The sequence below is a fragment of the Protomyctophum bolini genome (assembly GCF_963924005.1).
Source record: "Protomyctophum bolini genome assembly, chromosome: 1".
Taxonomy (NCBI): domain Eukaryota; kingdom Metazoa; phylum Chordata; class Actinopteri; order Myctophiformes; family Myctophidae; genus Protomyctophum; species Protomyctophum bolini.
Window position 1 is genome coordinate 40,062,592 of NC_137862.1, and position 21,570 is coordinate 40,084,161.

The window sequence follows — 21,570 nt, forward strand, 5'->3', positions numbered from 1 at the left end:
CTGAGTGAGGGGAGCAGGGACTCCCAATATATATTTTTTCTCCGTACACCAAACCTCTGTGCTGAAAATAACATATCTACAAGCTCACAATGCTCGTAGATTAACTATTGTCTTTGTCTGCCACCCGGTTTCATTTCCGCTTTACCGTCACAGAGACCACCATGAAGATCGGCTAACATTAGCATTAGCCCACGCTGTTTACCTTTCGCCAGACACGTTAACGGGAACGACGCGGTAGAAAATCACAAATCACTCCTCATAGACGATGACGGAGGGGGGCCGTCTATACCCAACTTGAACACGGGAGACACCATGCCAAGCGGCCCACTAGGTCGGTGAGTTGCCGCGTCGAGCGTTGCAAAGTTCGGTAGAGCCGACTCAGCCCCGTCCGAGTTGTAACCCGATATGGACAGAATAGTAAATAATGTCAAACCCGAAACCAGCCATGGTTGAAATAGCACGTCCGTACTAGTGAAAGCCACGCCTCCGTCGGGGTCAAAACAGTGTCATATGTACGGAATTGCGTACATATCTATAGGTATTTCTGTGAGATCAGGCTGCTGCAACCTATTGGGTAAGACTCACTGTATCCCATGGCGCCTGGCTGACGTAGTCGCTAAGGATTGTGTGTTTGTGTACGTTTGCTTTGTGTCCATGACGTTACTCTCTTTGACTGTGGGCGGGGGGCGGGGCCTCCCTCCTTTCCTTGGAGTTTTTATGTGGGTTATATGTGTTTTTAGATATTTTAGTATTTCAAAGTGGACATGGGCTCCATGATGTAATTTACACTGGGCTCACTTCCGTCCTGGACTACAATTTCCATAATGCTTTGGTGCACTGCTCCTCCTTGTGGATAGGGGGAGGGCTGTTTTACTGAGACAACATGTAGTCCAGGAAATAAGTGAGCCCAGTGTCCATGACATCATGGAGCCCATGGACACTTTGAAATACTAAAATACTGTATCTAAAAACACATATTACCCACATAAAAACCCCAGGAAAGTGTTTCTTGTCTCCCAAACATTAAAATAAGATCTGGTTGCAAAAGGGGTGAAGTGGCCCTTTAAGACCTGAAGCCGATTCTAATGTCTTCTAAATCCAGACAGTTTTCTGAAAAACCTATGTTTCTATATCAGTGGTTCTCAAACTATTTCATGTCAAGGACCCCAATATTATGTTATTGTCCACAGATCCTCATCTCAAAATATGTTGTTCCAGGGACTCCCCTTGAAGCAAACATAATTATGAATTTAGAAAGAATTTATATATTCATAGTTTTCAAAAGTGTGTGTGTGTGTGTGTGTGTGCGCACGCGCGTGCGTGCGTGTGTGTGTGCGCTCCGTCCGTCCAGTCTGGCCTCGCAGTGTGAAGGTGGAGTCATCTGCTCAGGCATATGGCAGACCGCACAGTCCCCCCTCCCCCCAATCCCCCAAACTGTCCACCAATACTCCACGCCACAGAAACAGCCATCTGAGACCTTTTTAGAGATGTTCTGTCCGTCTGTACGACTTAAACCATCTTATGCCACACACACACACACACACACACACACACACACACACACACACACACACACACACGTGCGCACACTCCCCATCCCAGTCCTCATACACCACAGAATGTACGGAAACTGCACCCTTTTCTTTTAGCATCCGTATTATTGGAAGTCACAGCCCCGACGCTGAGATGGGAACAGCTGTGTTACACACAACATTCTCTGGCTCTGGGCCTGCAAGGCTCTGTGCGTGTGTGTGTGTGTGTGTGGGTGTGTGCGCGCGCGCGTGTGCGTGTGCGTGTGCGCGCGAAGAGTTCCTCAGGAAGAGCTAAAGTGGCTAACTAGCAGATGTCAGCTGTGGCACAGGGAGCAGCCCCACTGTCCCTCTCTCTCTGCCCATGGGCTCCTCCGAACACCGCCGTCCCCCCGGGAGAGAGAGGTGCACGAGTCATGGGGGAGAGAGAGAGAGAGAGAGAGAGAGAAGGTGGGGAGGGGTTTTTGGCCTGAATTAAGGTGTTGGATGATTAAGCCAACATGGAGGTAATGAGAGGCTGTTAACACACAGGCCATCTACAAAATGACCATGTTATTATTGTTTAACACGGTGAAATTAATCAGACATTGTCTTAAGAGAAGAATCCAATTGATCAAGCGATGGCGGAGGTTAATGGCCCCCACTATGGCTGCTATTCTAAGGACAGACAGACATGCGTGTGTGACACTTTTCTGCCAGTGTCTTTTTGCTCAGAGAATGACGGTAGCTTTTGTTTGTCTGCATTGGGCCCTCCTCGGAAAACAGTCTAGACGGGGTATAGTGATGTGGGCTAGCTGGCTGAGACAGCACCGGGGTCCTCATCCATTATTGAACAGCTTGGGAAGCTGAGTAACTCACTGAAAGCCTCCTCACAGCAGCACAGTGCCACGGTCCATCTGAAACATTCATTAGGCTTGTCCCAGCTTGGTCCTCCAACACCCACTACCACACCCGGGAATAAACACAAACACACGCATACGCACTCCTCTTCTAAAATGCACCCATAATACAGTACAACTCCACCTAACCTGCCTGCCGCTTACAGTAAGTGATGTCCTCAAGACTTGACATGCAAATGTATCAGAGAGCCAGGCCTGCATTATTGTCAGCATGTCCAGAGCTCTCAGGAACTGAGTGTTTAATTATTTTCTGTGCTGCTAGCTGTTAGCATAAATGTAGTTAACCTGTGCCACCAATACCATCAGTGTTCACTTTAAGAGAAGGAGTTTACACCCCCGCCAGCCCCATACACACACTTTATACACACACTTTGCTATCATTAGCATTAGCGAACACTGTAACAAATCTGAAAATCTGCCTCCTGCTGGCACTATAACAGGCCCAATTGAGAAAATTGGGACAGAGGTTCTGCTCTGGCTGGCTACACCTATGGGCTACACAGTTTCAGGTCAATCAGGCCAACGGACCGGAGATTAGCTGTCCACAGACGGACGGGCGGACAGGGTGCAAAACATAGTGTCGGCCATGCCTTCGTCCTGGCGGCGACGTGTGATAATGAATCCCACCGACATTCTAGGATATACCCACCTTACCATGTGTCTGATTGGCTCCCGGGCAGGCATATAGACAGACACACTAAGATGTTGAACGCCCTATACCGACTGGGCTCTCACTGGACTCTGTCAGGCCGTGGGTTAGTGGTGAGACTGAGGTTCTCTCACTGGACTCTGTCAGGCCGTGGGTTAGTGGTGAGACTGAGGTTCTCTCACTGGACTCTGTCAGGCCGTGGGTTAGTGGTGAGACTGAGGTTCTCTCACTGGACTCTGTCAGGCCGTGGGTTAGTGGTGAGACTGAGGTTCTCTCACTGGACTCTGTCAGGCCGTGGGTTAGTGGTGAGACTGAGGTTTTGGGACGTTCAGGGGATTTATGCACCGATGGAATCTGAGCTCATTGAGCCAGCACACTGTAGGCCTTCATAATGAGTCAGTTGAACTGAAGTGCCTCTCGCTTTTTATTTATAGCCCCCGTTTTATCTATTATGGATAACACGTGGAAAAGCATGTTAAGCACTTTAAATACTATATAGTAGGCCCAAGCCGGCCTAGCGGTCCGGTCACCTGTCCTGGTGTGCCGCGTGTTGGAGTTCGAGCTTTGCTGCGTGTCTTCCGCCATCTCTCTCCCCGTTTCCTGTCTACATACTGTAATGTCTATCAATAAAGCCCCTACTTTATAGTTATTTAACCCCTTCCTTTTCCACGTTCTACACCAAATATCTTTGCGAAAAATAGCCGATCTACGGTCGCGACTCGTGAGCTTGTATATCGCCTATGTTGGCCGCATGTCCATGCCAGAATAGTGACGTTATGGTGGATGTCTTTTCTTTTCTTCCCGTGCTAGTGTTGGTGTCGAGTGCATGCGTGTTTATGAAGGACCTGGCTGGTATACTACCCTTCCTACTGCCGTGACTAAAGGGCCTTTCAAATGGGAAGGGAGGAACGCACACGTTGTTGCCTGGATCAATGAGAGGTCTGATACAGACATATAATAGGCGCGTTATATCCCTTCACATTTGAAAGGCCCTTAAGACATCTGAGCTGATATTTGTTATGGCATCGGATCGGAATAAATCGGTATTGGCAGATACTCTAAATCAAATGACCGGAATCGTATCGCGAGCAAAATGACGTGATCGGGACATCCCTACTTATCCCTAATCTTTAGAGACGTGTGAGGACAAGATTTAGCCGACATTTGACCTGAATTCCCCTTTCATTGTCAATGGCAAAATCTTGAGACGTGTGGGGACAAAAGTTCTGTACTAGTTGGAGACGGGATAAGCATTTGTTTTGCAGAGATCGGAAATAAATTTGAGTTAACAGTAATCTAGATGAGGAGAAAAAATAACATGAATGACCTTTTCTAGATCTGCAGGTGACAGGGAAACTATAATAAATACATTGCTGTATACGTGCTGAGTAAATTGTCCCGAGCCAAACACTGTTCCTACGTTGTGACCTGAGTCACCTGACCTCAGATGGCCTGTCACGGGGCTACAGTATGTGACGGTTCTGACTGGAGGATATTATGCATGCTTAAAAGTAGGACAAAAATGAAAAGGAAGAAGAAAGGGGGGGGGGGGCAGCATGAAGGCATGAAAACTGCATTAGGCTGCTGTGGCAGCCAACACAGAGATGAGAAGGACCTGAATGATTCAAGAGGCAAAATGGATGAATAATACAGGACGTGTCCCTCTCTCCCTTCATCCCAATGTCCCTCTCTCTCTCTCTCTCTCCCTCTCTGCCCCCACTCTCTCTCTCTCCCCCCCCTCCTTCCTCTGTTCCATTTTTATTCTGCCTCTACCCTTTTGTCCCTTTTTCCTCTCACTGCATCTTATCCTCTACTGTACTCCTCTGTCTCTCTCTCTCTCTCTCTCTCTCTCTCTCTCTCTCTCTCTCTCTCTCTCTCTCTCTCTCCCCCCTTCCTGTCAAGTGACTGTTCTAACCAGTAGGGGGAGCTCTCCTCCTCAAGCCTCTCTCTCTCCCCCACTTCTCACTGTGTGTGTGTGTGTGTGTGTGTGTGTGTGTGTGTGTGTGTGTGTGTGTGTGTGTGTGTGTGTGTGTGTGTGTGTGTGTGTGTGTGTGTGTGTGTGTGTGTGTGTGTGTGTGTGCGTGTGTGCGTGTGCGCGCGTCCTGTGTCCACGTCTGTAGTACTAGGCAGTGTTCATTAAGTTGACTAAGACTTAAAGGGATAGTTCAGCTTAAGCTGTATGAAATACTTGCCATATTAATTGATTGCCCGAGTCCTGTGGTGGGAGTTCTGCTCTGGTTTTGGTGAAATAGTAAGTAGTTCCGGTCATTTTGTGGGGGGCACTGGGGCCCATGCATTAAAAGTAAACTAATTTACAAAACTAGCGTCATTTGTATTGTTGACCTATTTCTAGTCGTTTTTGAGGGGCGCTAGCCCCTCCTATATACAGGTTTAATGTTTGTTTTTAGACCAATGTTTGTTAAAAACGCCATTGACAATGAAGGGAAAATGTACGTCATCTTGTCCCTAACACAAACATTAAATAACATCCCGAACGCCTGGGGTTATTTAATCTATTAAATCATAGCGCCCAGAGATTTATAGCAGCGGAGCACATTTAGCGACGGACCGGATGTTATCCCGGATGTGGCTGTAGCTTGATGTAGCCAAAACACTCTAGTGGCGATCGACAACAATGTGAGGTATGATTTATCCTACCGCAACTAGTGACGGGACCCATAATTGTTTCTTAGAATTGGATGGAATGATTTATTTTTTATCCCACGATTTTGTAACCCATTTTCACCCCTGTGTCAATCATCTAATGTGATCCTGGGCTCTACACACCCTCCACCAACCTAGTCCCCATATATGGGGGACAAGGGGAGAGCAACGGACTTGAACTCATGCTTCCTTCATGCCTGAGTGTCCAAGTTGCTCCTTTACACCTGACAGGTGGGAGTTTCCCTGGTTGGGCGTAGCGCGTGGAAGGAACACGTTATTCCAACCAGTTCCATCTCCGTCCTTTTGATCAATCTCCGTCTTTAGTGCTGGGCGTTACTAATTGATAGGGCGGAGAACTCCGTCCTGTGCGCTCAGGGTGTTAACAATAAAGATAATTTAATGTTTGTTTTGACACCGTTTGTTTTACATCACCATTACATCACCTAATCAACATGAGTTAGACTTTAATATATATTATCACCCATAACTTCACACGGGTGTGATTTTTTTGTGTCCATATCACTACACCCAAAACATTCCATGTGATAGGGGTCAAAGTTGAACGAAAGTTGTGCTAATATTTTAGAAATAGGTCAACAATACAAATATAGTTTTGTGGATTAATTTATTTTTAATGCGAGGCACCAGTGCCCCCCACAAATTGACCGGAACTACTTAATATTTCATCAAAACCAGAAGAGAACTCCCACCACGGGACCCGGACTAAGTAGGACTAAGACTTAAGTGGTGTGATATTCAAAAGACCAAGACTAAATATTTTCTGGCAAAATTAACATTACATTATTAACCCATAAGACCTGAGGCCGATTCTATTAAACGTCTTCTGAATTTTCACATTTTCAAGATTTTTCAAAAAATAGCAGATCTACAAGCTCATAGCGTGGTACTCGGTGCTGCGCTATGAGCTTGTAGATCCCTATAGAAACATAGGGGTTTTCATAAAACTGTCATGATTTAGAAGACATTCTGTAGAATCTGTTCTCAGGTCTAAATGGGTTAATGTCCATTGCACCTCCCTCCATCCCTCCCTCCATCACCTCCATCCCTCCCTCCACCTCCATCACCTCCATCCCTCCCTCCATCACCTCCATCCCTCCCTCCATCACCTGTGTTACCGTCACCTCTCCTCTCCCCTGTCTGACCAGCCTCCCCTCTCCTCTCCTCTGTCTGACCAGCCTCTCCTCTCCTCTCTCCTGTCTGACCAGCCTCTCCTCTCCTCTCTCTCCTATCTGACCAGCCTCTCCTCTCCTCCCCTCTCCTCTCTCCTGTCTTACCAGCCTCCCCTCCCCTCTCCTCTCCTCTCTCCTGTCTGACCAGCCTCCCCTCTCCTCTCTCCTGACTGACCAGCCTCTCCTCTCCTCTCCCCTGTCTGACCAGGCTCTCCTCTCCCCTGTCTGACCAGCCTCCCCTCTCCTCTCTCCTGACTGACCAGGCTCTCCTCTCCTCTCCCCTGTCTGACCAGCCTCCCCTCTCCTCTCTCCTGACTGACCAGGCTCTCCTCTCCTCTCCCCTGTCTGACCAGGCTCTCCTCTCCCCTGTCTGACCAGCCTCCCCTCTCCTCTCTCCTGACTGACCAGCCTCCCCTCTCCTCTCTCCTGACTGACCAGGCTCTCCTCTCCTCTCCCCTGTCTGACCAGGCTCTCCTCTCCCCTGTCTGACCAGCCTCCCCTCTCCTCTCTCCTGACTGACCAGCCTCCCCTCTCCTCTCTCCTGACTGACCAGCCTCCCCTCTCCTCTCCCTTGTCTGACCAGCCTCCCCTACATGGTGACCCGGTGGTCGGTAATGATGATGACCTAATTTAATTGCAGCACCGATGGCTCGTCAGGAGGTTTTTAATTACCTGCCCGAGTAACACACTCACCTCTGTTTTCTCCCCTCCCCTCCCCCACTCTCTCTCTCTCTCTCTCTCTCTCTCTCTCTCTCTCTCTCTCTCTCTCCTCTGCTGTACAGAACAGAGCTCTAATGGGTAGGATCACCAGGCTGTGTGACAACGCCATCGCTCTGGAATCCTTCAAAGGCTCCGAGAGGGAAACCAACGCGCTCTACAGAGATTATCATGGTATAAGAACGAGCGTATATACGGCGCTGCCCATGTCTTTCTGTCTCACTCGCACGCACACACACACACACACACACGGGCAGTGCATTAAGGCTGGGGCCTGTGGATGGAGGCAGGGAGGGGAGGGGAGGGCAGCCCGTCCCCCTCACAGGCCAGGCTGTCAGAGCACGTTAGCGTGCTGCTGCTCAATCAGACGTGCTCCTCAGTAGACAGACCGGGGGGGATTCAGCTGCCACACCGCACCGCACCAACCCCCCCCCCCCCCCTTCCCCCTCCCTCTCACCCCCCCCCCAGCAGAGCGCTACATCCCCCCCCCCCACCCCCACTCTCCACCGACCGACCGCTCCATCCATCCAGACCCCCATCATGCCCCTGAGGCCTGCGGCCTAGCAGAACAGGCCCAACGATGGATGGGGAATCGATATTCTGACCATCTCTCTCTCTCTCTCTCTCTCGTCCTCCCTCGCCCATACAGCAGCTCCCTCATTGGCCCCGTGGCCCGGCCCCGCTCTGACTAATGACCAAGGAATTCTCCTTCTATGGTCGGCGGACAGTGGTGGGAAAAGTACGCAAATGTTCTTAGTATACTTAAGTAAAAAGTATCAATGCTGCAATATGTAAATATTGTAAAAGTAAAAGTTCCAAAAATGTACTTCTTGAAGTACCAAAAGTGAAAATAGCAGATCTACAAGCTCACAATGTGTCGCATCGCAACACATTGTGAGTTTGTAGATCGGCCGAAATGTATATAATTTTTAATAATAATCGAAATATTTTAGTTATTAGTAACTAGTATAATATTTGCCTGGAGTAGAAGTAAAACTGTACTGGAAATTGGAAATACCTCAAAATTGTACTTAACCCTGCAAGACCAGGATATATTTCTACTATAGCACTTTAGTTTTAGTTGTTTTAGTTTTATTTATTCACACAATAAAAAAACTGTACAAAAAGGTAACAACATAAGAGAAAAATAAGTGCAGGTGAGAAAAGAAACGCATAAAGGGCCTATGCATTGTTCTCACCTCAAATAATGAACAAATAGTAAGTTAATCAAGTAAGTAATCAAACATGACAAACAACAAATTCAATAACAAATACACTTTTGAGTGTGTGAGTGTGCACGCGCCTGTGCCTAAAGGTGAGTTCAGACTTGGATAGAGTGAGAGTGCGATTACATACAAAGTCAGTGCAAAGACGAGAAGTTAAAGTGAACGTGCGCGGCGCGTCCTGGCGCAGCACAAACGCGGTGAAGCGAGCAAATATATATATTCAGGTCTGAACGCAGCTTAATTCTTTCAGCACCGTTGACGTAGATGTAGGTCAATTGAAGCCTATTTTTTGGCAATTGCGCTTTTATAGTGCATTCGATCAATCGAGCCATAATGCTACTTACGTTAGCTGGTTAGCTGGTTAACATAGCTATGTTGTCACAGCATTGGATCGCCCATCTTAGATCGTCGTCGCCATAATAATCCATTCTATCTGTTTCTTTCAATCGCCTGTATCTCCTATTCCTTGTCCCAGATGGCATTTTTGGTCAAAACAACGTTTCTTTGACGGCACAGAGCCGACTATGTGGAGCTCTCCAGTGCCCCGGTTTGGATTCATATTGTAAACAAGGCCTGTCCAGGCTCCGTTGAGCTTACTAGGATAATACTACTTCCTGTAGACTGGAAATGTGGCTTTTCAAAATAAGAGCTCAAATGGGAAAAATGCTGGCGTGAATTAGATCCTAATTTTTCAATAAGTGTATGCATCTGTGTGTCTCTGTGTCTTGAGTATGCAGAATAAGCCTACATTATATGGTAGAAGCAAGTGGAAAGGCTTGCTTCATGAGCGTGATAGTGCTTAAAGATTAAAAAAATCACACCTGTGTGAACTGAGTGGTGCAACTCCCCTCTCCCCCTACCCCCCTCTCTCTATCTCTCTCTCTCATTAGCAGGCAACAGTGCAGCACTATCTCTCTCTCTCTGTTTCTGTCACAACAGCGCCACTTTTGCCCCTACTGGTACTCATAGTAACATAGTCACACATAGTCACATAGGTTAACACGGACATTGCTGTTCCTCAAAAATAGTATTTGTTAGAATGTCGTCTTTATGTGGACACGCCCACCAGTTCATTAAGTATGCCTGTTTTGCCTGGTGGGTGGTGATGGGTGGTGAATGATCCACCTGAACTGAAGCCGCACCCACAGCTGTTGTTGTTTAATTAAGGGGGAGGGGTTAGGGGAGGGAATGATAGTGTGATGTCACTATATCGCTGTTTTTCTTTTTCATTGGCACATTTGACAGTCAAGGTTTCAGTCTCCAGGACGAAACCCAAAATACAAAGGGAAGACATCATTGCACATAACAACCACACCAAGGGTTCTAATGAAGTACTGTCACCTCATGAACACATGAAAAACTGGAAAAAATACAAACATCACGGCACTCCATCTTTAAAGACCCTGTGCAATGGCTTTTTGGAGCATTTTATTTTGGTCGCTTCACTCTGAAACGGAAAGCTACGTCCCTACAAGGTATGGGACGTAGCTCCGCTATATGCGCGTGCGCACGTTGTTTGTTTACATGTCACAGAGAGACAGGCAGCAAAGCTTATTTGGCTTATTTCTAACCTATAACATTTTCAGATACAAATTTGAGCGTGATGATTACATTTAAAACGAGTAATACACTGTCTGGATGTCATCTTGAATGAGATTAAAAACGGAGTAGTTCTGTAATCAACATCAGCTGTGTTTGGAGGACACGCAGCGATGGGAATAAAATGAATGAAATCAAGATAATTTTTCATTCATGTAGGACTCGATACGTCATCACGCAGCACGTTTTCGTTCAAAGGAAGTAATTAAAATTGGATTTTGATGGACTTGATATAAAAGATCACACCCATGTGAAGTGAGTGGCGCTAATATATTGAAGTCTAACTCATGTTGCTATGATTAGGTGATGTAATGGTGATGTAAAACAAACGGTGACAAAACAAACATTAAATTCTCTTTATTTTTAATGGTATTTAATGTTTGTGTTAGGGACAAGATGAATTGTCAATGGCGTTTTTAAAACAAACATTGAACTAAAAACAAACATTAAACCTGTACATAGGTCAAAAATACACAAAGATGGAAATTTTCCTATTGTTTAGGCATTGATTGTTAAGTATGCCCATGCCCACGGATATGCTCCGAGTGCCGCAGTAGGAGCTTGTAGATCTGCTATTTTTGAAGAATCATGAAAATGTGGCGCACAATATATATTCTTGCAGAGTGAACGTTTTTAACTAAAATCTTTGCTTCTGGGGGTCACCGAAACAACATATTTTCAGATGGGGGTCGGCGACCAATTACATATAATCTTTGCGGTCCCTGCCACAGAAACATAGGTTTTTCAGAACACTGTCATGATTTAGAAGACGTTTTGTAGAATCTGGTCTCAGGTCCAGATGTACTGACTTACTTTCCACCACTGGTGGGAGGACGAGGACAGCAGCAGTGAGAACTAATGGGGAGGAAAGAAGAGGAGGGAGAAAGAGAGGAAAGGAGAGAGGGCACTGTCTCTCTCTCACACACACACACACACACACACACACACACGTGCGCCATCATTCCCTTTTCCCCCGCCATTTCACCATCCCCCTTTCTTTTTTTCCTGTGCTCCTATTCCTACCCTCTTCTATTCCATCACTATCACACTAGTCTCCACACATAAAGGTCAGTTTAAGCGAATCATGGGGGTATTTTTAGTCGTAGCAGCTCTCAAACTCTGCCTCTTTCTCTCTCTCTCTCTTTCTTGCTCTCTCTTGCTCTTTTCCTCTCGTTCCATTCCTCTCCTCCAGTTAGACAGTCCCTCCCAGCTGTGACACGTTGAAGGCCTGATGAGGACTGGAAACATTCAGCGCTGGCTTTTTGGTTTCGTCTGAGGGTGTTTTATTAATTATGCATGATAAAACACAACGCTTAGTGGCGCAACAGTTAATCAAACTAATCTATTTTGGCAATTATTCAACAAACAACCTGTAATTTTATAAAATAATGGATTCAGAATCTGTCTCTGTTTTGAGCATGTCGTCGTAGGTGAAAAGTAAAAAAAAAATATAATAATAATGAAATAGCTGTAAACCTGCTATTTAAAATAAAATTGCACGACTAGTATGAAATCGCTTAAATGTTCTTAATCGATGTATTAATACAAAATGATTAATTTTAATTTAAAATAAAAAATGTGTTTCTTTATTATTCATTTAATGGAAATGGTAATGGAAGATAATAATTGAGTTGCAGCCCTACATACAGAGTAGTGGTCACATCCCTCCACACAGGTAAAAAAAAAACAAGGCCATTCAACACATTATTTTCTTAATGATATACCAAAGGGACTCTCACAAATGCTGTGATTTAATCTCCATTCTAACAATGATACGCACCCCTGCTTGTAGCCAGCTCTAGAAAATCCAATTAGGTTATGAAATACATTTATGTGTGTGCGATTGTTTTGATGTGTGTTCACAAGTGCGAATGCATCTACGGACGCGCGCACATCACGCACGCGCGCGCGTGTGTGTGTGTGTGTGTGTGTGTGTGTGTGTGTGTGTGTGTCTGTCTGTTAGCATGAGCGTACGTACGCCGTGCGTGCGTGCGTGCATGTCCATGCGTATGTGTTTGCGGCAGCAGTTCAGCGCTGCTCAAAGCATGCTGGGAAGCCTGTCACTGCAAATCAGGCGAGGGGAAATCACCCAAGTGCACAGGAGAGAGAACCCACCATCCCCCTCTTTCTCTGTCTCTCTCCCTTTCTCCATTACTCTCTCATGCTCTCTCTCTCCCTCGCTTCCCCCTCTCCCTCCTTTTCTCTCTCACGCCCCTTTTATACCACCCCTGTTTTATGAAAATGTCACTTCACGGTAAAACGGAATGAGGGACGAGGCAAAGAATTGACTGTAACAAGTTGTCTTCTCTTTCTCTTTCTTTTTGTGTGAAGACCTGGTCTATATTATACTCCTTTCTCGACCCCGTGCCTCTTAATGCATTGCCAGTGAGAGGAATAATTTGTGGATGCACTTCATTTATAACATACACGTGCACACACACACACACACACACGCGCACACGCACACGCACACGCACACGCACACACACACACACACACACACACTCGGGAGAGAATAAAATCATCCACCATAACAAGATATTCCTTTGGGGGTAAAAAAGCAAACAAGAAAAATAGTTTTTCTTCAACAATTAAAATCGCTGTTTATCTTTTTCTGCTTCATTACGTGGGCCTATTTACAGTGTCACATGAGCTGTGCAAGTGCCAAGTCTGTGAAGAGGAGAATGGTCTATGGGAAAATGTAAAAGAAAAATATATAATTATACCTTTATTAAAGGTATCAAAATATATCCAGCAATTTGCTTTTTTTTTTAACTTGTAAGTGTAGTGGAAAACGAATGATCTTTGTTGCATTCAGTGTCAGACACCAAACTTTGAATCTTCGTTGTTATATATATATTTATGTTATAAAATAGAGGTGACTGTATTATGCCTTCTTAAATGTTCAGAAAAAAATATATATATATACATGCATATTACTACAGTATATTCTTGTGGGGGGTGTGGGGGAGTTGTTTAAAAATATGCTACCCTTTCTGGAGCTGTAAAAAGTTTGAGAAGGACTGACCCCTCTGTAAGATGTTTCAAAGAGGCTCTCTCTTCTCTCTATCAGGGATCAGCACATGACTCGCTGCCTCAGGGGTGTTAGTGCTTGGCACAGCAAAACACAACTGGGGCACAATGTGGGTAGGAATGTCCTGCCCTTGTAATTATGCCTTGGGTGCAGTCGGTCTCAAATGGTCTCACACAGTCTGGCTGGGACTGGGAAATACTGCATCAACCCTCCCGTGAAGTCATGGGGCTAGGGCTGGGGCCCGGAAACCGGTTCTTTTTCAGAACAGGTTCCGAGTTTGAAGAACCGGAATCGGTTCCATCGTATTTGGAACCGTTTCTGGAGCCGGGTTTTTTTAATCCCACTGTCACAGCTGCGCTGCTGTACAATTACTATACCAGTGGTTCTCAAACTGTTTAATTTCACTCAATTTCAGTCCTGTAAGGGTCCATTTGGAACCCCCTATCCCATGGGTTTTCAACAGGTGGTCCGTGGACCACTGGTGGTCCGTGAAGGTGTTGTATGTGGTCCCTGACCATGCATTTAGTAATGTAGGAAAGTGAAGATTCATATTTGAATTTATTGTATTGACCACAAGTTGAGAAACAATGCAGTAAATGATCTCAGTCAGGCTGGTGGTCCCCAGGTTGATTCAGTCAGGGTGGTGGTCCCCAGGTTGATTCAGTCAGGGTGGTGGTCCCCAGGTTAATTCAGTCAGGGTGGTGGTCCCCAGGTTGATTCAGTCAGGGTGGTGGTCCCCAGGTTGATTCTCAGTCAGGGTGGTGGTCCCCAGGTTAATTCAGTCAGGGTGGTGGTCCCCAGGTTGATTCAGTCAGGCTGGTGGTCCCCAGGTTGATTCAGTCAGGCTGGTGGTCCCCAGGTTGATTCAGTCAGGGTGGTGGTCCCCAGGTTGATTCTCAGTCAGGGTGGTGGTCCCCAGGTTGATTCAGTCAGGGTGGTGGTCCCCAGGTTGATTCTCAGTCAGGGTGGTGGTCCCCAGGTTAATTCATTTAGGGTGGTGGTCCCCAGGTTGATTCAGTCAGGGTGGTGGTCCCCAGGTTAATTCATTTAGGGTGGTGGTCCCCAGGTTGATTCATTTAGGGTGGTGGTCCCCAGGTTGATTCAGTCAGGGTGGTGGTCCCCAGGTTAATTCTCAGTCAGGGTGGTGGTCCCCAGGTTGATTCAGTCAGGGTGGTGGTCCCCAGGTTAATTCTCAGTCAGGGTGGCGGTCCCCAGGTTGATTCTCAGTCAGGGTGGTGGTCCCCAGGTTGATTCTCAGTCAGGGTGGTGGTCCCCAGGTTGATTCAGTCAGGGTGGTGGTCTCCAGGTTGATTCTCAGTCAGGGTGGTGGTCCCCAGGTTGATTCAGTCAGGGTGGTGGTCTCCAGGTTGATTCAGTCAGGGTGGTGGTCCCCAGGTTGATTCTCAGTCAGGGTGGTGGTCCCCAGGTTGATTCTCAGTCAGGGTGGTGGTCCCCAGGTTGATTCAGTCAGGGTGGTGGTCTCCAGGTTGATTCTCAGTCAGGGTGGTGGTCCCCAGGTTGATTCTCAGTCAGGGTGGTGGTCCCCAGGTTGATTCTCAGTCAGGGTGGTGGTCCCCAGGTTGATTCAGTCAGGGTGGTGGTCCCCAGGTTGATTCAGTCAGGGTGGTGGTCCCCAGGTTGATTCAGTCAGGGTGGTGGTCTCCAGGTTGATTCTCAGTCAGGGTGGTGGTCTCCAGGTTGATTCAGTCAGGGTGGTGGTCCCCAGGTTGATTCAGTCAGGGTGGTGGTCCCCAGGTTGATTCTCAGTCAGGGTGGTGGTCCCCAGGTTGATTCTCAGTCAGGGTGGTGGTCCCCAGGTTGATTCTCAGTCAACAGATTAACAAACTGCAGAGAGGGTGCTGTTTCTTTGCCGATGGGTTCCCAGATTGGAACCCAATATACATTACTACTAGCACAGCATTCCTTCATTAAACACTTTATCACATAATCACAACTTCACTTTTGGGGTTGTCTGATGATCCACTGTTTGAGGTCTGTTTCATTATTGTTGAGTCAATGTTTTTTGGGTTTCTCTCCGTCTCTCCTCTTGCAGGCCTATTACACGTGCGCCAGGTGCCCCGCCTAAACGGTCTGGTGAGTGACCTCCCCGACCACAAGGACCTGGCCTTCAAACTCAAGAGGAAACAGTTCACCATCGAGGTAGGAGTCATTTACCACGGGCATCCGCTCCTCTCGTGCCTACTTGTTTTTCTTCTTTTTTTTTTTGCACTGTCCTTAATATATTCCTCAGATGCATAGACCAATTGCATTTTCCTCACCCTCTCAGCAACGCATGCAAACTATTAATATAAAACGAGAGCTCCACTTAGATGTAAAGTTATGATTTATTTAGAAAGCCATTACGTTTGTGTTACCCAAGCATTGTTCCCAGTGGCACTCCCATTAAGTGGTCGAGGATTATGAGCAGTCTCTCACGTTAGCCTCGCACGGCCAAAGCAGGCTTGCTTTTCGTCTGCTATCGGGTGGCAACGTGAAAGGTGAAACTATTGATTAGACGGCGTTGCCGTCACACCTACCCCAGCGAAACTTCAAAAGGCAGCAGGGTGGGAGAAAAGTGAGTCTGAATATGCGATGCGAACATGCTCTTTACATTGTTCTGGTTGCATTTTAAAGAGGGAGTGCCCCCCCTCTCCCCCCGAATGATGAAGAAATTATCATCATTTTTTGGCCACAAAACATGATCACAAAACATGCTCAGGTACTTACAACATCAATTACAACATATGTTTGTTTAAGCAACGGGTGTTTGTTTTAGTCCTCAACACATATACAGTAACATTTCTCTTTATTGTCTATGGCGTTTTCTTAAACGAGCATCGTTGAAATACAAACATTAAAGCTGTATACAGGAGGCCCCTCAAAAGGAAAGTACAGAAATTGTTAAAATATATTTTTATGTGGCCACACCCACTACTTCATTAAGTATACCTGGTTTTGGCATTGGGCCTTTTGACTCAAAGGCTTTCAGCTTTCAGGAAGAAAGCACAAATACACAGGGGAGACATTTGAATGTTATAACCACATTATATTAGAGGGGTCTATTAGAGTAATGTTAACCTCGTAGACACATTGTAGACGCTTGTACTGTTTACACAATGTGGTGAAAATTGTTATGTTGACACAATATATAAATATATAGACCATTACTTTCTTCACTGAGATGTATACTGTACATGTTCCTTACTCTCTCTCCGTCTCTCTCTCTCTCTCTCTCTCTCTCTCTCTCTCTCTCTCTCTCTCCGTCTCTCTGCACCACACACATGCATTCTGCCTGCCAAATTCATCACTCAATTCACTCTCACTGAAGAGTAATCAATCTGTCACAGGAGCACCACTCCAGAGACAAATTAAGGGGCCCCTCCCCTTCGCTCAGCCCTCATGATTGGCCCTCATTACATTATCATTACCTTATCACACCCTTTGCTCCTTAACCCATTTTGGGCGGGAACACTCTTTGGTGTTTTAAGCATTACGTTATACTTTAACTATTGAAAAATTGTTTCAATAGTTAAAGCGCCACCGAGTGGCGCGCTACGAGCTTGTATGTCTGCTATTTTTGAAAAGTCGTGGAAATGTGTTGAAAATCTTTGAATATATATTTCAGAGCGAACATTTTTAACTAAAATATTTGCTTCTGGGGGGTCCCATGGAACAACATATTTTGAAATGGGGGTCCGTGGCCCAATAGAGATAATTCCGGGGGTCCTTGACATGAAAAAGGTTGAGCACAACTGACATGGAAACATGGGTTTTTCAGAAAACTATCAGTCCAAAATGGGTTAAAGCTCTGATCAGGGCTCTATTGTCTCAGGCGGGAGTTAGTGGGCAGGGGGGGGGGGGGGGGGGGGGTCGGGGGGGGGGGTGTGGTCAACCACTGCCAGCCGCATCCCACTCTACTACGACACCCCCTTTACATCCCACTCTACTACGACACCCCCTTTACATCCCACTCTACTACGACACCCCCTTTACATCCCACTCTACTACGACACCCCCTTTACATCCCACTCTACTACGACACCCCCTTTACATCCCACTCTACTACGACACCCCCTTTTCTGCACCTTTTCTCCTCCAATCTCCCTGAACATGCTCCACGTGTGCAGACGGTGTAGATTTATACGGTTTGTAAAAGTCAAGGTGGATCTCCTCAGTGTTGTTCTGTGTTTTCATTGGGCCTCTCTGGTGGCTATAGAGTATAGGCAAAAGGGCGAAAAGCCAGGAGGAGATCCTCCGTGGGGCCCGGCGCGGCTACTATGTCATATATAGATGTATTATTTTCCAGCAGCACATTGTATTTGTCTTGTTTTAAGGAGCTTTTATTAGTGTGGTGCTCTTGGGTCGCATCCAGTTCAGAAATGTTTTTGAAAAGAGAACAAAGGGCGAGGTGTTAAAGAAAGAGCACTTTATGGAATTCTGAAAATAGCTTACCGTGTTGACATAAGGAGCAGATGCGATATGAAGTGTCAATCACAAGCGCTGACAGTGATCAGGTGCGGCGTGTGTTCGCTGGGAATTTCCAGAGGACATGGGTATCACACTGCCAGTCATCCATCAATCAATCAATACAACCAAAACAATGGTTATCAATCGTAATACACTACTTCTACTATCAATCAATCAATACAACCAAAACAATGATTATCAATCGTAATACACTACTTCTCGTGTTTTTTTTTGCATGCTGGTACTGTGATCGGCGCTCAATAGTTCATTAATCATCTGAGTTGAGTATAATCACTATAATGCTACCTCTTTGCTCACCTATTCCTATTCTGTGTGTGTGTGTGTGTGTGTGTGTGTGTGTGTGTGTGTGTGTGTGTGTGTGTGTGTGTGTGTGTGTGTGTGTGTGTGTGTGTGTGTGTGTGTGTGTGTGTGTGTGTGTGTGTGTGTGTGTGTGTGTGTGTGTGTGTGTGTGTGTGTGTGTGTGTGTGTGCACTAGGGCTGGGGTGGTAATAAATCACTGTTTACCGACGGTATGGCGGTATTGAGCGATAGCTCCAAAAAAGTTTTTTTGAATGAAATAAAAAATATACATATTATAATAATAATAATGGTTCTAGTGATAATAATATAAGGGGGCACGGTGTCGCAGTGAGCGACCTGCCTGATCACTCCTCGTGCATTGAAGGAAGCATGAGCTCAGTTCGGGGCTCTCCCCAGGTTGGCAGAGGGAGAGTAGCGCCCAGGATTACAGATTAGGCAATCGGTGCCCGGTGGTAAATGGTTACAGAATCATGGGATAATTTATTTCATTTAAAAAATATAATATAATCACGGTTATGAACTCGAAAGGCCTTCACAACCGTGGTTATTGAACCCAGCCCTGCCGTGCCACACATGCAGACCTGTCTGTGTTTACCTGTATCTACTGATTGCGTGTCTCAACGTTTGTGTGCGTGTGTGTGTGTGTGTGTGTGTGTGTGTGCGTGTGTGACCCATTGGTCAACTGTCTCGTCGGGGCCGTTGTGATTGACGTGTGAGATAACGATCGTCGGATTGTCAGCCCCTGCGTGTGACAGGCCACACCAGCCCTGCTAATCACCTCATTTAACTCTTCAGCTACAGGACTGGTCTCCCTGGGGCCGCGCGCACACACACATACACACACACACACAGCAGTGTCTCAACAGCTTCCTCCTGGTCCACACTGATCACTGCTCACACCCCTGCCTGTGCCTGTATGTATTTTGCTTCTCCACATCCAGTCACCTGCACAGTTAAATCCTCTGTGTTAGTCCAACCAGATTGTAAAAACGTATTCAAACTAGAATATTTGCGTGGGTCCAAGACTACAACTAAATACACAAAAAACTGTGACCCATAAATGGCAGTCAGTCTTCCCATCATGCACCTGTGACCCAACGTGCATTGCACGTGATCGGGCGGAGCCACTCTGAGGAAAGAATTTGCGGCGCGACGCTAGGGGGTAACATTGGTGAAGATGAAGTAAATTTAAGCCTACATTGATGCCAGAGCAAAGATCAATGTTGCACGAGAGGCGTGGAGGCGTGTTTGAAGATAGAAATGGGAGCAGTGTTAGCCTAGCGCAATGATACGGAAGAGGGCGGCGTGGAATTGGCGTGATTGTATGTTACTGTAGATGTGCCATTGTGGGTTGATTTAACACTGTGTGCAAAGTCGTACGATTAGGACTCCTGGAGCCGCAGAGTGCGCCGCGCTCGTGAATCATTAGTTGATTTGACCCTCCAATCCAACCCTTGATGCTAAAGTGCCAAGCAGGGAGGCATTGGGTCCCATTTGTACAGTCTCTTTGGTATGACCCGGCCGGGGATTGTTTCTCTATTTGTCTTATCGTATCGGTTAAGAATTGGGCGCTTGTTGCGTTGTGATTGACAGCTCTAATTTCCTGTCAGTGAGGTCTGACGGTGAAGTCGGCAGCATAACGCCCCTCCTACCACATTGCAAATCCTCCTAGTCACCAAACAACACATCTCTTAACTATTAGCCAGCCTTTTGACATTTGACTCACACTTGCGTCACTCAATATTCAATAAACGCACTGATTTACCAACATGTAACGTAAAAGGTTGACAGTAAAAGACGCGTGCTTTGAATGTATAATTTATTTGAATAGTTCGAGTCGTCCCACATAATGGCCGAGGCAAACGCCACCAGCAGTAGACCTGAAATGGTTCCACACATACGTTCAGTCAGTGATAAGGTTGTCATGGAAACCTGCTGGAGTTTCTGAAAGTTCAGGCGGGGGTTGACGAGCAGTTATTAGCCACATAACGCCTGAAGCCAGAATTAACCCATTGCCCTGTCTGAGCAGGTAGATGATGGGGCTGTTATAGGTGTTAGAAGATTAACACATACTACAGACACTGCGTACACCCACACACACACACACACACACATTATGTTCGTATTCATGGTGATGACACAACGTGCATAATATGCGCTTGTGTCATCGCCATGACTCAATTCTTTTTTTTTATCCACAAGCACATGCACGCATGTGAGCGAAAACCGAGGAAGATTTGTCCCATTCTCTCACACTTGACGCGCAAGCTTGACACACACACACACACACACACACACACACACACACACACACACACACACACACACACACAGTCACTAATATGTCTCACAATGCAAAGGGGTTTGAGGAGGAAGCTTTGGAAGAATGCACGAAGGTACGCAATTACATTTAGCTTACCTTTATCTGACCCTTTAAACTGACAGGCGATGCGCCTGCGGGGTACTGGGGTGCCACGGGCGGGTCAAGGGGTCAAATACAGTATAAGACGGAGGGATTTGTGTCAAATTAGTCCCATTTTTAGAGAGGCCATCTAGAGGCCGCTGCGGATCTGACACAAGCCCCCGTCCTTTCAGATAGGGGGGCCGTGCGCTATCCGGGCACGTGCGTTGGCTTTGCGGTAAACTTTTAGCACTCTGACCGAAGGTGTGGACGACTTTGAGGTTTTGCAGCTCGTCTGAACACCTCGTGAAGCCGAACAGAGCTGTGGAAGCACAAGATGGGGGGGGGTGAGGATGACTTTGTGAAGATGATTACGATGAAAATATGTGGAATTGGCGAAGATGACAGTATCAGCTTCATTGTCACATCACAGTTTTACAAGTAAAAAAAAGTGGGTGAAATTAGTTTTTTGTGCATAGTTCCCATCGTGTCATTTTTTCAAGGGGGGGTAAATGAGATCAAAGCAGGAAAGAAGAAAGTTTGAGCGGTTTTACAATTTAGGCATTTAGCAGACGCTCTTAATCCAGAGCGACTTACATTAAGCAAGAACAAAAAGCATGGGAATACATCACATAAAAACATTTATCATGAAACATGCGTAAGCTAAGAAAGTAACAGTGGAATATCTATATAATGAAACTATACATATAAACTATACTATACTACTATGCTATACATATGTACTATGACGTGCTATGACTACATACAATGCACTTATGCTGTCTACATAACATGCTATAAGTCTGTATCAAATGCTATCTAAGTCTACAGAAATGCTATCTAAGGGGGTGGGGTAAGTGCTATGGGCCATGAT

At 46.2% G+C, this 21,570-nt stretch overlaps 1 protein-coding gene across 1 annotated transcript in view; it reads left to right on the top strand.

Annotated features, from left to right (window-relative positions):
- elp4 (elongator acetyltransferase complex subunit 4) overlaps window positions 1–21,570 on the top strand; it is an 87,736-nt gene that overhangs the window by 26,145 nt on the left and 40,021 nt on the right. The window contains exons 8-9 of the mRNA XM_080766891.1: window positions 7,714–7,822; window positions 15,561–15,667. Of these exons, the coding sequence (XP_080623017.1) occupies window positions 7,714–7,822; window positions 15,561–15,667 (216 nt within the window). The remainder of the gene's footprint in view (window positions 1–7,713; window positions 7,823–15,560; window positions 15,668–21,570) is intronic.